The sequence below is a fragment of the Chiloscyllium plagiosum genome, unplaced genomic scaffold (assembly GCF_037043375.1).
Source record: "Chiloscyllium plagiosum isolate Xiang-an unplaced genomic scaffold, Cpla_swu_hap1 HiC_scaffold_48, whole genome shotgun sequence".
NCBI classification, from domain to species: Eukaryota; Metazoa; Chordata; class Chondrichthyes; order Orectolobiformes; family Hemiscylliidae; genus Chiloscyllium; species Chiloscyllium plagiosum.
Genome location: NW_028270186.1, coordinates 15986348 through 16002064, shown reverse-complemented (window position 1 = coordinate 16002064; position 15717 = coordinate 15986348). Strand labels below are relative to the sequence as shown.

Here is a 15717-nt window from a genome sequence, read left to right as displayed (position 1 = left end):
TGTAATGCGATCAAAGTTTTCAAGACGGAATAGGGAACAGACATGTTGACAAAGAGAAACAATTTATACTCGGGAGTCTCTGATAGGGAGACATAATCTCAAATTTAGAGCCACTTATTTCAGGAAAGAAATTAGCAGATATTTCTAAATACAAAGAAAAGCAACAGTTTGGAACTCTCTTCTGCAAACTGCAACTGTTGTCATAACCACTGTTAAATTTAAACTGAAACTATTCATCTCAGACTTTAAGGGATAGGACAAAAATGTGTCTATGAGCTGGTTGAGGATCTGCCATGATTTCATTGAATCTTATAATGATTCTGATCACTTTAGAAGTTCACAGCTTTTCATTCATAGCTTTATTTGACAAACAGAGTTCTTTTCCCTCAAGGACATAAAACCTAATTCTATATCATAATTTTTTTCTTGAATATCTCCCACTAATCTTCTGTCATGTTCCCCATTTTGAGGCCTGCCCTAATCCTGTTGAAGTCAGCCTTATCTAAATCCCGAATCTTAATAGCTATTTCACGTTTCTCCCTTTCAAATAGTATGTTGAATTCGATCATATTTAGATGCTATTTGATAAACATTAGTGAACAGATTAATGGTGCACAAAGTTGGTTCATTACTAAATATAATAATAATGCTGCCCCCTCATTGACCTTAACGTTGTTGTTATCCAAAATTAGCAATGACACACCCAAATTCACTCCCTTTCAAGCATGTGTGAGAGACATCACAATTTTCACTTCAGCTGCTGTTACTGAAATATCAGCAGCTTTAAAATCAAGTAATGTGTATTGTTGCACTCAGAAAAGCAATTGGTCTCTGGAAGAATTAAGAGAGAGAATTCAGCACTGAATGACATCGAGAATCTTATGAAGTAAAGAAATCCTGCCTGACAATAGCCTTCTAATTGGTTGAGAGGCAGATTGTTAAAAAACCCATAATTACCAAGAGCAGAATGTGGGGAAAGAAGTATCCAGCTAGAAACCATCAATATCTCCCTCTCTCTTTTTCTCGCTGCATATGAAGAAAATAAATAAAACCAAGCAATCTTAGAAGAAAGAATTCATACAAGAAATGACCTAAGTTCACCTGGTCAACATCACATCAATGAGCAACAGTTCCCCTGCAGAGAACAGTGTATCATCATTGCAAAAATTAAAAGGACTATGAGAAAAATACCTTTTTACCTGGTAATTTCAACTTTTGATCTTCAGAATTTTGTTTACCTTGTCTATATTCTTTTGTACGGACACAGTACGCATGCGAAACTGTTTATCGTTTGTCTGTCTTAACTATGATCAAGTGTATGTATGTTTAGGGTTTTGAAGGGGTATAGTTTAAGTTTGCAATCCTTTACCTGATCTTGTTGAATTAAGTGTGCTTCAATACAAAGTTACTTTCCAGTTATCAATGAAATAGGTTGTGAATTGTTTTTGTCCTGAGTAACAATCAGTCAGACAAATTTGTCATTTTGATGGTGTCACTGGGATTTTGTACATTTGTGACAGCTTGTGGAAGAGTGGGGCACAATTATCAGCTCACTCTTCCCAGAGAGATTGTGGTTCGTGCTAGCATAATTATCACAATGTATATGAAAGCTAAAAAAAATTTAAAGCAGCCTGCCTTTCTTAAATACTTGTCTAATCTCTGCATTTATACATCTGTTACTTCTCAATTGCTACTGGAGGTTTACAGACAGGTTCCATGTATCTTTGTTCATTTCATTATTCTACCCAAAAAGTATCTGCTGCTTCTATGCCTCTTATTGTATCCTCTGTTATTAGTGAAGTTCTTTCATTCTTGACCATTAAGGATACTCTTTACCCCTCTTTTTTCACCATCTTCCTGGTATATTTAGTTTCCAGTCCTGAACACCTGTTTTGTGGTCATGTCTCAGTAATAAAAACTATATCATACAATTCAAGCTGATTTTTAACCTAAAATTCAACTCACTTCTTCTTGTTCCTTGCATTTATGTAAAAAAAAACACTCTTTGGACCACACACTTCAACCTCTTGGAACTTCAGATCATTTAAGAAAAGTTAATAATGAAGCAAAACAAATATATTTTAACTTTAAAGCATTTTAGAAGTTATAAAAATGTTTTCAATAATTACAAGTGCTTACCAGCTTTTTGGCTTCTGCACCACTCTTGATCTTTGTTGGATACTTTGCAATAACTGAAGCTGCTTTCCTATCATAAGAAAATAAAAAGAAGTACCAACTCTGAAAGACCCATTTGCCATACAGCAATCATTCACAGTTAAGCAGAGAGTTACAACATAATACTGTTTTGTAAAAGTGTTCTGCACATTTATGTTACTAAGGGAGTCTCACATATAAATCTGGTATCGCACAATGTCATTGAACATGCAATTAATTAACAGTAATCTGATCTGCAAAGTGACAAAATAAGGATTAAACCTACATTCTTATTCAATGCTTTGTTCTTAATCTATATACCCAATCTGATTACACATTGTTCACATTGGTAATCACGGCTTCTTTTCAGATCGTCACAATGTGGCAAGAACATCAGTTCATGCTGGATCTATTTGGAAGTACCATATGATGTCATGATAACTGATCTTTACTGAGTTAACCAAGACTAAGTATCAGAACATGTAAAATAATCCTCTCAATTGGGATTTTTTACTTGCATCTAAACAGCCTATCTTGGGATTTACCTGTATGCATTGTACTTGTGCATTGCCCGGTTCACATTCCTCTCAAAGTTAGCCAGTTCTGCAGAAAATATTAGTGTAAATATGTTAAAAAATATTAATACACATTTTTTTTTAAAAAGCATACAAATCAAGAAAGCCTCTCAACTCATCTTAATTTTTCCATCCAGAATGAAAAAAAATTCATTTCCCCCTCACTGAAATGTCTCTCCCAGAAGTGTAAATTTGTACTCCAACTTCCCAAATCAAATGTTTATTTCCAAGCATTCCTAACAATCTGCCTGAAAAAGATTGTTTTCCCTCACACCAGTCCATAATTTTCATTTCACTATTTTTGGCTCAAGCTTTGTTCTCCAAATTGCTTAAATTTTAGTGTATTCTCATAAGGCTGTCCTTCAATTATCTACTTTCACAGTTTGAGGGCCTCAACTTCTCCTGATGAGGTAATCACTTAATACCATGACTCTTTTCTACACTACCTCCAAAACTGAGACACAATATTACCCTGCACTTGGAGGGCAGGAATTAATTAAGAACAGTCAGCATGGCTTCGTTAATGGGAGGTCATGTCTGACTTAACTTGATTGAATTTTTCAAAGAGGTACAGATCAGAGCATGCATCCGATGGATGTAATACTTGATCTATAGTCGGTTCTGCTATATGTTTCTTCAAGGCGAATTGGCTTTAACTAGATTGAAGAATTGAGACCATTATGTGTAGAACTCGAACTTTCCTGACCTCATTAGTTTAAATGACACAGTTATTCCATAATTTTCTTATAATGCAAGATCAAACAAGAATGGAACTATTGCATCAGAGCCGACTGTACATGGACTTCAGCAATGCTTTTGATAAGATCCCTCTTGGGAGGCTGATAGTGAAAGTCAGAGCCCATGAGATCCAAAGAAAATGAGCTAATCGGATCGAGAATTGGCTGAGTGGCAGGAAGTAGAGGATGATGGTCAAGGGATGTTTTTATGACTGAGAGCCTATGTCCAGGAGGGTTATACAGAGATCAGTATTGGGATGCTTGCTGATATATATAAAAACGATTTAGATTTGAATGGAGGAGGGTTGATCAGTAAGTTCGCCGATGACACAAAAAATGGTGAGGTGGTAAATACTGAAGATGACATGAGCATACAGACATGTTGGTCAGTTGGACTGATCAGTGCGAAATGGAATTCAATCCAGAGAGGTGAGAGGTGATGCACTTGGGAAAGACAAATGAGGCAAGGAAGACATGTTGAACAGTAGAACCTTGGGAAACACTGAGGATCAAAGGGAATTTGGTGTGCATATCCACTGGTAAGGGAACAGGTAGACAAAGTGGTTAAGAAGTATATAGGATACTTGCCTTTATTAGCCAAATTAGAAAGAACTTAAGAGCAGGGAGGTTAAGCTAAAATGTTGGTTAGGCCAAAACTAAAGTATTGGCTTGCAGTGGGATGCAATTAGAATTAGTATTAGAATCCCTGTAGCTTGAAAACAGGCCCTTCGACCCAACAAGTCCACACCAACCCTCAGAAGAGTAACCCACCCAGACACATTCCCCTACCCTATATTTACCCCACGATTAATGCACCCAGCCTACACATCCCTGAACACTATGGACAATTTCGTATGGCCAATTCACCTAATCTGCACATCTTTGGATTGTGGGAGGAAACCCACACAGACACGGGGAGAATATGCAAACTCCACACTGACAGTCGCCCAAGGCTGGAATCGACCCCGGGTCCCTGGTGCTGTGAGGCAGCAGTTCTAACCACTGAGCCACCGTGCTGCCCTGCTTTCAAGCTGGTGAGAGGAGATTTACCAGGATGTTGCGTAGGCTGGAGAATTTGAGTTATGAACAGAATTAGATAGACTAAGGTTATTTTCCATGGAACAAAGACGCTGAGGGTGTGAAAATGATGGAGATGATTAAACTCAAGAAGGACATAGATACTGCAGACAGGAAGGAATCTTTCCCCTTGCTTGACAGTTCAATAACTGGGTGGGCGGGGGCATAGATTTACAGAGCAGGAGGTTTAGAGGGGATGTGAAGAAAATATTTTCACCCAGATGCTGGCAGAAATCTGGATCTTACTTTCTGTTTGGCGAGTAGAGGCTGACCCCTCACAACATTTAAGAAGTATTTAGATGTGCACTTGCTATGTTACAACATTCAAGACTATGGGCCAACTCCTGGAAGAGAGAATTAGAATAATTAGGTGCTTGTTTTTCAATGGCATTGATTTGATGGGCTGAAGGCCTACCTTCTGTGCTGTAAACCTCTATAACTTAAATTCCACTCCAAACAAATGTATTTGAATAAAAAAAGTGTTATTTTAAATTACTGTCAACACCACAGAGGACAACCAATTCCCATGCCCCTCAGATCATTACTACAGCTCAGAATGCTTCACTGCTAATGAATCAAATTTGATTATTGCTGTGCAGGAAAGCAGAACAGCCAAATAGCACACATTGCAATACCTTCTATAATATTCTGGCCTTGGAATCTCCTTTAAAACTTGGACAGCACTTGAACTTAAAGGTAACAAATTGCATGTAGGAATCACAAGGATGTATTGCAGTGATTTGTCATGAGGATTTCATAAAAGTGGCTATTTTCAACAGACAGGACTGGTCTTTGATGAGACCACTATGACTGTTGACACTGCGACACTACTGAGCTGTTGGCACCGAAAAAGCAGTGACAATTTCCTTGAAGGTGTCAAGGAGATGGTTTCTCCCATGCCAGGCGAGGTGAAAAAGGTTTCTCTCTAAAATAGTTTACAGTCAGACCACTTGGAAATTTCGGACGGCCTTGGGCGGTCTGACAAAACCAGGATGTCCAGTCACCTGGACGAGAATTTGGATTGACATGGGTGCAGAATTGGCTTTTGGGTTATTGCAGTGTTTAGGTCTAAGATTCAGATTGGGGTTCAAATGTAGGAGCAAAAGCAGCCATTCAGTTCATTGTGTCTGCTCCACAATCAATGATCTCACAATTCTCATCTCCGCTTTACCTTTTCCCCATGACTAATCTCCTTACTGGAATCAACGAAGTGAACCTTCATTGGACAGCCATCAATGACAGTACACCTTTCCTTAAATAAACAAACTGTTCACACTATTCCAAGTGCAGTCCAACTAATACCTTGTGCAGTTTTATCAAGAACTTCCTGTTTTATATTCCATTCCCTTGTTCCCATTTGCTTTCCATATTACGCACTGAACTTCACAGAATCAAGAATCCCTACAGTTTGGAAGCAGGTTATTCAACCGATCGAGTCCACACTGATGCACCTATCTCTGCACCCTGCATTTCCAATGGCTAATCTACCTAGCTTGCACATCTTTGGACTGTGACAGAGCACCCAAAGGAAACCCACACAGATACCAGGGGAATGTGCGAACTACAGACAGTCACCCTAGGGAGGAATCGAATCCAGGTTCCTGGGGCAGTGAGGCAGCAGTACTAACACCTCCTAACACTGAACCACCCATGCTGTAAGAATGCTGGCATTTTGTGATCTTTGCATGAGGACACCCAAATTCCTCTGTGCTGTATTTTTCTCCATTTAAATAATATTTAACTCTTCTATAAAAAAAAACAAACAAAAAGGTCCTGCATGGGAGACAAACCAGTAAAGTTAGATCACATGGGATTCAGGGTAAGCTTGCCAATTGGATACAAAATTGGCTTAACAGCAGCAGACAGACTGGTGGAGGGCTGTTTTTCGGATTGAAGTACTGTGGCCAGTGGTGTTCCACAGAGATCAGTACTGGATCCACTTTTGTTTGTCATTTATATAAATGAGAATATAGAAAGTATGGTTCGTACATTTGAGGATGACACCAAGGTTGGTGGAATAGTGGACAGTGAAGAAGGTTATTTAAGATTACAAACAGTTTTTGATCGATTGAGTCAATGAGCTTAAGTGTAGCACAGAGAATTTAATTTGAATAAATGAAAGAAGTCTACATCATACACAGGCAGGGTAGTTAAGAAAGTGTTTAGCAGCCTGCCTTCATTGTTCAGACCTTTGAATACTGGAGTTGGGACATTATGCTGCTGTTGTACAGGATGTTGGCAAAGCCTCTTGTGGAGTACAGTGTCCAGTTCTGGTCTACCTGTTATAGGTAGGATATTATAAAGTTCAGCAGGGTTCAGAAGTGAACTCGGATTTCACCAGTTTCCTCATTTCCCCTCCCCCCACCTTGTCTCAGTCAAATCCATCAAATTCAGCACCGCCTTCCTAACCTGCAATCTTCTTCCTGACCTCTCCGCCCCCACCCCAGTCTGACCTATCACCCTCACCTTGACTTCTTTCCACCTATCACATTTCCGATGCCCCTCCCCCAAGTCCCTCCTCTACCTTTTATCTTAGCCTGCTGGACAAACTTTCCTCATTCCTGAAGAAGGGCTTATGCCCGAAACGTCGATTCTCCTGTTCCCTGGATGCTGCCTGACCTGCTGCGCTTTTCCAGCAACACATTTTCAGCTCCTTCAGAAGAGATATATCAGGATGTTGCTAGGAATGGATGGATGGCTTAAGTGAGAAGGAGAAGCTGAGAGGTTGGGATTTTTCTCACTGGAGCATAGGAGGTTTAAGGGTGACCTTATCAATGTTTCTAAAATCATGAGGGGTATAGATCGGGTGAATGGCAAGTGTCTTTTCCCCACGATGGGGGATTTCAAGATTCGGGGACATTTTTTAAGGTGAGAGAAAGAACCAAAAACAGTCAGGAGGTGCAATTTTTATTTAAACACAAAGTGGTTTGTGTTTGGAATGAACTTCCAGAGGAAGTGGTGGGTACAGGTACAGTTACAATGTTTGGAAGACATTTAGATAAGTCCATGAATAAGAAATATTTGGAGAGATATCGTCCAAGCTCAGGCTTGACTAATTTTGTTTGGGATTTTGATCGGCATGGACTGGTTGGACCAAAGGGTCTGTTTCTGTGCTGTATGACTATAATGCAAATGCTGGAAATCTGAAATAAAAACCGAAATTGCTGGAAAAGCTCAGGTGGCATTTGTAGGATAATAATATTATTCCTCTGAAAAATAAAATCCAAAAGAGCTGCATGTGCTGGAAATCAAAAACAGAAACTGCTGGAAAAGCTCGGCAGGATGCTCTTCTAATCCTCTCACCAAACTGCATAACTTCACATCTTCTGACTTGCATTGCAGCTGTCAAGTTGTTGCACACTCATGTAACCTCTTTATATCCCACTAGAGACTGCTTGCACAATCACCTGATGAAGGAGCAGCGCTCCGAAAGCTAGTATGCTTCCAACTAAACCTGTTGGACGAAAACCTGGTGTTGTGTGATTTTTTTAACTTTGTACACCCCAATCCAAAACCGGCATCTCCAAATCTTGCCTTTCCATTTGTTTTTGCATCATCAGAAAACTTCACTGTTATCCGTTCACTTTCCTCATCCAAGTCATTATCATATGTTATGAACAACTGTGACCCTTGCAATGATCCCTGCAGTTCTCCACTCGTTCCAGGTTGGTATCCTGAAAATGATCACCTTAACCTACCTCTCTTTTGGTAAAAACAATGACTGCAGATGCTGGAAACCAAATTCTGGATCAGTGGTGCTGGAAGAGCACAGCAGTTCGAAATCGACGTTTCGGGCAAAAGCCCTTAATCAGGAATAAAGGCAGTGAACCTGAAGCGTGGAGAGATAAGTTAGAGGAGGGTGGGGGTGGGGAGAAAGTAGCATAGAGTACAATGGGTAAGTGGGGAGGAGATGAAGGTGATAGGTCAGGGAGGAGAGGGTGGAGTGGATAGGTGGAAAAGGAGCTAGGCAGATAGGACAAGTCTGGACAAGTCAAGGGAACAGTGCTGAGCTGGAAGTTTGAAACTAGGATGAGGTGGGGGGGGAAGGGGAAATGAGGAAGCTGTTGAAGTCCACATTGATGCCCTGGGGTTGAAGTGTTCCGAGGCGGAAGATGAGGCGCTCTTCCTCCAGGTGTCTGGTGGTGAGGTAGCGGTGGTGTGGGAGCGGCGGTGAAGGAGTCCAGGACCTCCATGTCCTCGGCAGAGTGGGAAGGGGAGTTGAAATATTGGGCCACGGGGCGGTGTGGTTGATTGGTGCGGGTGTCTCGGAGATGTTTCCGAAAGCGCTCTGCTCGGAGGCACCCAGTCTCCCCAATGTAGAGGAGACCGCATCGGGAGCAACGGGTCAGCCAATCCTCTAACCAGCTAACAGACTGTGCTCAATATAATGGGCTCTTCGACATGTAACCTAATGGGGTACCTTATTGAATGTCTTTTGGAAATGGTGGGCATCAAGTTGATGATTGAGTTTTGGGTGCAGCTCTAAAATTCAGCATAGGATTCGAGTCAGGGTGGGCGTCAATTTCGGAATTGGGTTTCGAGTTAGAATTATGTTTAGGTGCTTCAAGTCGGGGTTTACTTTTAGATGTTGGTTTGGGTTCCGGGTTGAAAGTTTAATGCTATACTATCTCACATTGTGAATATTGCAAATATGTTTTCTCTAACTGGGAAAACAAAACATTTGGACCCGCTTTCAACACCGGCTGAGGAAGGACGGTCCTGAGGCAAGGCTTGTCATTCCCTCTCGGTGGTTGAGGATCGGACCGACAAACCCATCCGCCGCCTCCTCCACCTCCATTCCTCTTACCGATTAGGAAGTCGGTAATCCCCTCGTTGAGCGTCTCTTGCGGCGCTTTCCTCTTGCTCATGGTGGCGGAGGGCGATGAAGTAACGAGGCAATCCGACCCCCGAGCCGCCTCTTCGCGTCACCCGTCGGCCGTGACGGGGCTTCGCCCCGGGCTTGTCCCGTCAGGAAAAGGCCAGGCTTCGGCCGCGTTGCCAGGCCGCGTGCGCGCGACCAACGGCCAGCTGGGATTTAAATCGAGCGGTCGCGCGGTCGCGCGCGCGCGAGACTCAACCGTCACCAAGATTGCAGGTACCATCGCAACCAATTCGTGGCGATTTATAACCTCATGTAGTTTAAACATGGGCATCTCTGAGCAATTGTTGACTGATTTACTTTACTTTGCCCTGCGTTTACTGGCTGAAATTGTGGGATTCCTTTCACAAATGGCGATGAAAGTTCCTCCCCCCCTCCCCCAAAAAGCATTGTTGTTTTCCTCACGACTGGCACCTCCACCCAGCCCAGCCTTTCCAACCGATTTGCATTTTATGTGACCAGAAGTGCACATGGCTTTGTGCGTGGGAAATCAAGTCTCACTACCCTGACAGTTTTTTTTTGAAGAAGTGATAAAGAGGACGGATGAGGGCAGAGCGGTAGACGTAATCTATATGGGAACCAGTAAGGCGTTCGACAAGGTTCCGCATAGGAGACGGATTAGCAAGGTTAGCTCTCACAGAATACGGGGAGAACTAGTCATTTGGATACAGAACTGGCTCAAAGGTGACAGAGGCTGGTGGTGGAGGGATGTTTTTCAGACCCGATGCCTGTGACCAGTGGTATGCAACAAGGATCACTGCTGGTTTCCCTACTTTTTGTCATTTACATAAATGATTTGGATGCGAGCATAAGAGGTACAGCTGGTAAGTTTGCAGATGACAGCAAAATTGGAGGTGCAGTGGACAGCGAAGAAGGTTACCTCAGATTACAACGGGATCTTGATCAGATGGGCCAATGGGCTGAGAAGTGGCAGATGGAGTTTAATTCATATAAATGCAAGGTGCTGCATTTTGGGAAAACAAATCTTAGCAGGACTTATACACCTAATGGTAAGGTCCAAGCAAGCGTTGCTGAACAAAGAGACCTTGGAGTGCAGGTTCATAAGTGGAGGCATAGGTAGATAGGATAGTGAAGAAGGCGTTTGGTATGCTTTCATTTATTAGTCAGAATATTGTGTACAGGAATTTGGAGGGCATATTGTGGCTGTACAGGACATTGGTTCAGTCACTTTTGGAATATTGTATGCAATTCTGGTCTCCTTCCGACTGTAAGGATTTTGTGAAACTTGAAAGGATTCAGAAAAGATTTCCAATGATGTTGCCAAGTTTGGAGGATTTGAGCTTTAGGGAGAGGCTGAATAGGCTGGGGTTGTTTTCCCTGGAGCATCGGAGGTTGAGGATGATCGTATCGAGGTTTATAAAATCATGAGCGGCATGTATACGGTAAATAGACAAGATCTTTTCCCTGGGGTGGGGAATTCCAGAACTAGAGGGTAAAGGTTTAGGATGAGAGAGAAAAAAATATAAAAAAAAGAGACCGAAGGGGCAGCTTTTTCGCGCAGAGGGGAGTAAGTGTATGGAATGAGCTGCCAGAGGAATTGCTGAAGGCTAGCACAATTGCAGCATTTAAAAGGCGGCTGGGTGGGTGTATGATTAGGAATGGTTCGGAGGGATATGGGCCAGGTGCTGGAAGGTGGGACGAGATTGGGTTGGGATATCTGGTCAGCATCGATGAGTTAAACTGAAGGGTCTAGTTCTGTGCTTTACATTTCTGTGACTGTAAGTGCTCTTACAACTGAACGATTCTTTTTTTTTCTCCCCCTCCATCACTAAATCACCTGTGGCAGACTTGCATTTACATAGTACCTTTCACTATCCTAAAGTCAATTGGCTTCATTCTGGAAGGGTTGGCGTAAGGAACACCACAGTTGATCTGTGCACAGCAAGCCCCCAACTATTGTCAGCCATCTCTCGAGTTGGGGATCTGGTCGAACCAGAGCAAAGGGGTTTCTGGCCTGCGCGTTCATGTAATTGTAATCAATGACCCCATTCTTGGGGTTTAATTCCATTTTTCTTCCTATTTTGCTTGCTGTCTGCCTCCTCTGTACTACACACGACAAAGCCTGCTGGCCATTTTGGCATCACTTGTAATGATTTATGGTAAATTCTGTCAGTTGTTAAGGTCAGTGAGTGCCTCAGATTAACTTTCACATGACATGTAGGCAGAACAAACTAGATGAGTTTTCATGGCCTAGCTGCAATTGCTCTGGAGAAGGTGATGGTGAGCTTGTTGTGAGAGCACCGTATAAACACCGTGTAAACACGAGCAAACAAGAAAAAAAGCAATACCAAAACGCTAACACACTGCTGACGCTGAAGCACCACCTTGGAATATACAAGAGAAGTCAAACCAATACTTCAGCCAGAAGCTTTACTGGTTTTTCTTGTGGTGGTAGGGGAAGGACTTTTCAGGCACCTATAGTGTCCATACCAAAGTTTCGATGTTGTGGAGCTATCTTCAAGAAGGAGCACTCACCACCCTGTGATACTGACAGTAGATCATCTGTTCTCATGCTGTTGACAGAGATAAATTGGCCAAGACTACAGGGAAAACGCTCCTGCTCTTCCTCAGAGCAGGAGAGTTTTACATCCACCAACAGGTTTAACAGCTCATGCAACAATGGCAGTCCTAACTGTACAGCAACATGAAGTGGTCAGTCTTAATTTTTGGACTGAAGTCCTGAAGTAGGTCTTGAATTATGATCCCAGCTGATGGTAACATTGGATCGATCCAAGTGAGATTTGATTATGAAAACAAAATCTTGATAAACCATAAATATTCTTCCTGCAGTTTGATAACCATGGTGGTCAGTCACTGAACAAATTAATTGTGTGAAGTACAAAGGAATATCAATGCTTATGATACACAAAAGGAAAAAGTACACATTACACTATGTAAGAACTGTGAAACAAATGTTTTAAAAATTCATCATCACTTCACCCTCAACACTAAACTCACCGATACGCAACGTCCAATGAAGGGTCACCCCATTTCCATTTTCAAGTTTCTTGTTCCATTTATGTAGTTGTACTTGGTTTTTTTGCGAGAAACTTCTACATTCACTCAATGCTACTTCGCTTTGAAAGAGATATTCAAAGACCTTTAACAAACTGCTAACACAGTTCACTTATTTACAAATATGGATTTCTTCAGCCTCTTCCACCGCCATTTTTTCTGCAGCTTTCTCTTCGTGACAATATAAGCACACAAGACTTTTTCTCCTCACACCACTTTGCAGACTGCTCAATTAACAACGGCTTGAGTAACATATACTTGTCCTCTCTTGCAGAAGCATGTACAGTCACTAACCTACTGGCTGGCTCTCTCTTTCTAAACTGGTTCATTTCTGTCTCTTTCTCCCGGTGTCATAAGGCACCTTGTGCAAGACAAAAGCCTTTTTTTCCCAACCCTTATTTTTCTAAGGCACTGAACTCTTCATAGAGTCATACCGCACAGAAACAGACCCTTTGGTGCATCTCATCCATCCAACCAAGTTTCCCAAATTAATCCTACTTTAACATATTTCCACACATCTGTTCACTGAACTCAAAAACGAAACTTACGTCCTTCTTAACATACATAAGAAAGAAATAAAAAGGTTCTGCCCACTGAAGAATGTAAAGTTCCAAAAAAAAAGAATCTTAAGCATAATTGAATCAACATCCTATCACAGTCTGTTTTCCACTGACCTGAGCTGCATCTGAATAAGTCCCTTCATTTTATAAATGTGAACCATTGTGGAGATCACGCAGCTGATCAACCTTTTCCCATGTTACAGTGGAGTTAAAACTTTACAAAGTAGCACAAGTGTTAATCAGAGGAATTCCAGATGTAATGAGCAATCCTATTTTACTTTCAATATATTCTAACATGCACCTGATTTTTGTTTGTATGTGAATGGGAAATAATATCTTGAATATGAAAAATGTGACTGCATAAAACATACAGAATCTCCTTGCTCAATCATTTAGTTTTGATAAGAGTAATTAAACACTCTCATTCTCATGATCAAGTTGCATGGAAAGATAACGAGGGTCTTATATCCTTAAATGTGCAGTGTTATGGACCAGACCAAAGCTGCTCAATATTTAGAACATAGTCTGAACTTTATCTTTTTCTTATTTTAAAGGTTAATGTAAGGTATTGCTTTTCAGATGCAATTCACTTGGTCAAACTACCAGACCTAAAGCAAGACACATTTTATTTAAGTCATAGGAGCTGTGTGACACGGAAACAGTCCCTTTCATGCTGACCAGATATCCTGAATTAATTTGCCAACGCTTGGCCCATATCCATCTAATGCCTTCCTGTTCATATACTCATCCAGATGCCTTTAAATATTGTATTGTACCAATCTCCACCACTTCTAACAGGTCATTCTAAACACAGACCACCCTCTGCATGAAAACAGTGCCCCTTAAGTCCCTTTAAATCTTTCCCCTCTCACCTTAAACCTATGCCCTCTAGTTTTGGACTCCCTGATTGACCCGATCCTTACCCCTCATGATTTTATTAACCTCGATAAGGTCACCCCTCAGCCTCCGATGCTCCATGAAAAATAGCCCCAGGTTAATCAGCTTCTTCCTATAGCACAACTCTCCAACCTTGGCAACCTCCTTGTAAATCTTCCCTGATTCCTTTCATGTTTCATAACATTTTTCCTGCAGCAGGGAGACCAGGACTGCATGCAGTTTTCCAAAAGTGGCCAAACCAATGTCGTATACAGCCGCAACATGACCTCCCAACTCCTGCACTCAATGCAGTGACCAATAAAAGCAAGCATACTAAACGCCTTCTTCACTATCCCATGTACCTCATCCACAACAGTTAAAACACAAAAAAAAAGGAAGGCAGGAATTGGAATTAATTAACTTGATTGGAAACACAATATTAACACAATAATAAATACAATTGCTATTACGAATTAATTGTTCTAATATAGCAAAACTTCTTAATCACACTCGTGGCAAAAGGCAAATTCAGAAAACAGATTGTCTCACAAGCAACTCCAGTAGCAGAAAGAGAAGCCCCAGCTTTTGGCTATAACTGAGCAAGGGAAAAAGTAACTTCCACTTCAAGATCCCAACAGCAATTGCTGAAAACTAAACACTGAAAGTTTTGGTTCTGTGAAAGCTTAACCATACCCATTCAGGCTGCTTCTATTGTTCCAACCTTTTAAAACAAAACCCCAAGGCCTCACAACCTGTTTGGTCTAGTGGCTGTGGTAGCCTGCTCAATACCTCTGCCTTAAAACCGCTCTTCAATAAAACTAGTACAAAATAACTACTCTTAAAGCCATAGTATTGTCAGAACAAGCAGGCACCAGTTAACATGATGAGGAAGCACAGGAAGGGATGTGAGAAATGTACAGCTACTGACCCCTACACTCTGTTACATGATGTCAAGTCTCTTTATTTTGAAAGAAAAGAATAACTTGTAACGAGTCTTGTCCATGCAATGAATATCTCCAAAAAGTGAGAACCGAACAGTATTGCCTTGAAATTCAATTGCATTACCATCACTGAATACAGCACAGTAACAACAACCTGGTAACAAACTTTGACCAAAAAAAAGGAACTGGATCTACCACATAAAAACCAATAGCTACAAGAACAGGTCAGAGGTCAGGATTCCATGGTAAGTAACTCCCCTCCTGACCTCCAAAAGCTTGTCAAGAACCAACAAAGCACAAGTCAGGAACATGATAGAATACTCCCAACTAGCCTGGATGGGTGCATGCCCAACCCCATAATGAAGAGCATTTTGTACTGATCAGTCCACTTGGTTGGCACACATCCACCATTGAAACACAATGGCAATAGTGTGTGCCACTGACAAGATGCAATGCAACAAGTCAACAAGGCATTACTTTCCAAATCCATAACCTACCATCTAAGGACAAGAATAGCAAATGAAGGAAATGCCAAGTTACCCTCCAAACAACTCACTATCCTGACTTGGAACCATACCGAAAGCTATTCCTTCACTGTCACCAGGTCAAATTCTAGGATCTCTCTCCTGGACACCATTCTAGATGTATCCAAGCCACATGGACTACAGCAGTTCACCATCACTTTTTCAAGGCATTCAAAATTAACAACAAAAGCTAACTTGACAGTGATACTCACTTTTCATTGAATAATGTTGGTCAGGATAATCTAAAAGCACTTCACAGCCACTTGGACAGTCATATTACATTTTAAAAATATACAGAAAGAAAATGTCAACTCAAGATTTCTACAACTTTTTCACCAAAGAATGAATGAGTTTTAAC

General features: G+C 41.4%; 1 protein-coding gene and 1 long non-coding RNA gene across 4 annotated transcripts in view; one reads left to right on the top strand and one right to left on the bottom strand.

Annotated features, from left to right (window-relative positions):
• Positions 1-9489, bottom strand: part of polb (polymerase (DNA directed), beta) — a 109976-nt gene extending 100487 nt beyond the window's left edge. For both annotated transcript variants that reach the window (XM_043681580.2, XM_043681582.2), the window contains exons 1-3: positions 9351-9489; positions 2700-2757; positions 2140-2206 (exon numbers count right to left, since the gene is read on the bottom strand). In XM_043681580.2, the coding sequence (XP_043537515.1) occupies positions 2140-2206; positions 2700-2757; positions 9351-9411 (186 nt within the window). In that variant the 5' untranslated portion in view covers positions 9412-9489. The remainder of the gene's footprint in view (positions 1-2139; positions 2207-2699; positions 2758-9350) is intronic.
• A 5-nt stretch (positions 9490-9494) lies between these two features.
• The window catches only part of LOC148135701 (uncharacterized), a 66405-nt gene continuing 60182 nt past the window's right edge, over positions 9495-15717 (top strand). For both annotated transcript variants that reach the window (XR_015754889.1, XR_015754890.1), the window contains exon 1: positions 9495-9638. This is a non-coding gene — a long non-coding RNA (uncharacterized LOC148135701). The remainder of the gene's footprint in view (positions 9639-15717) is intronic.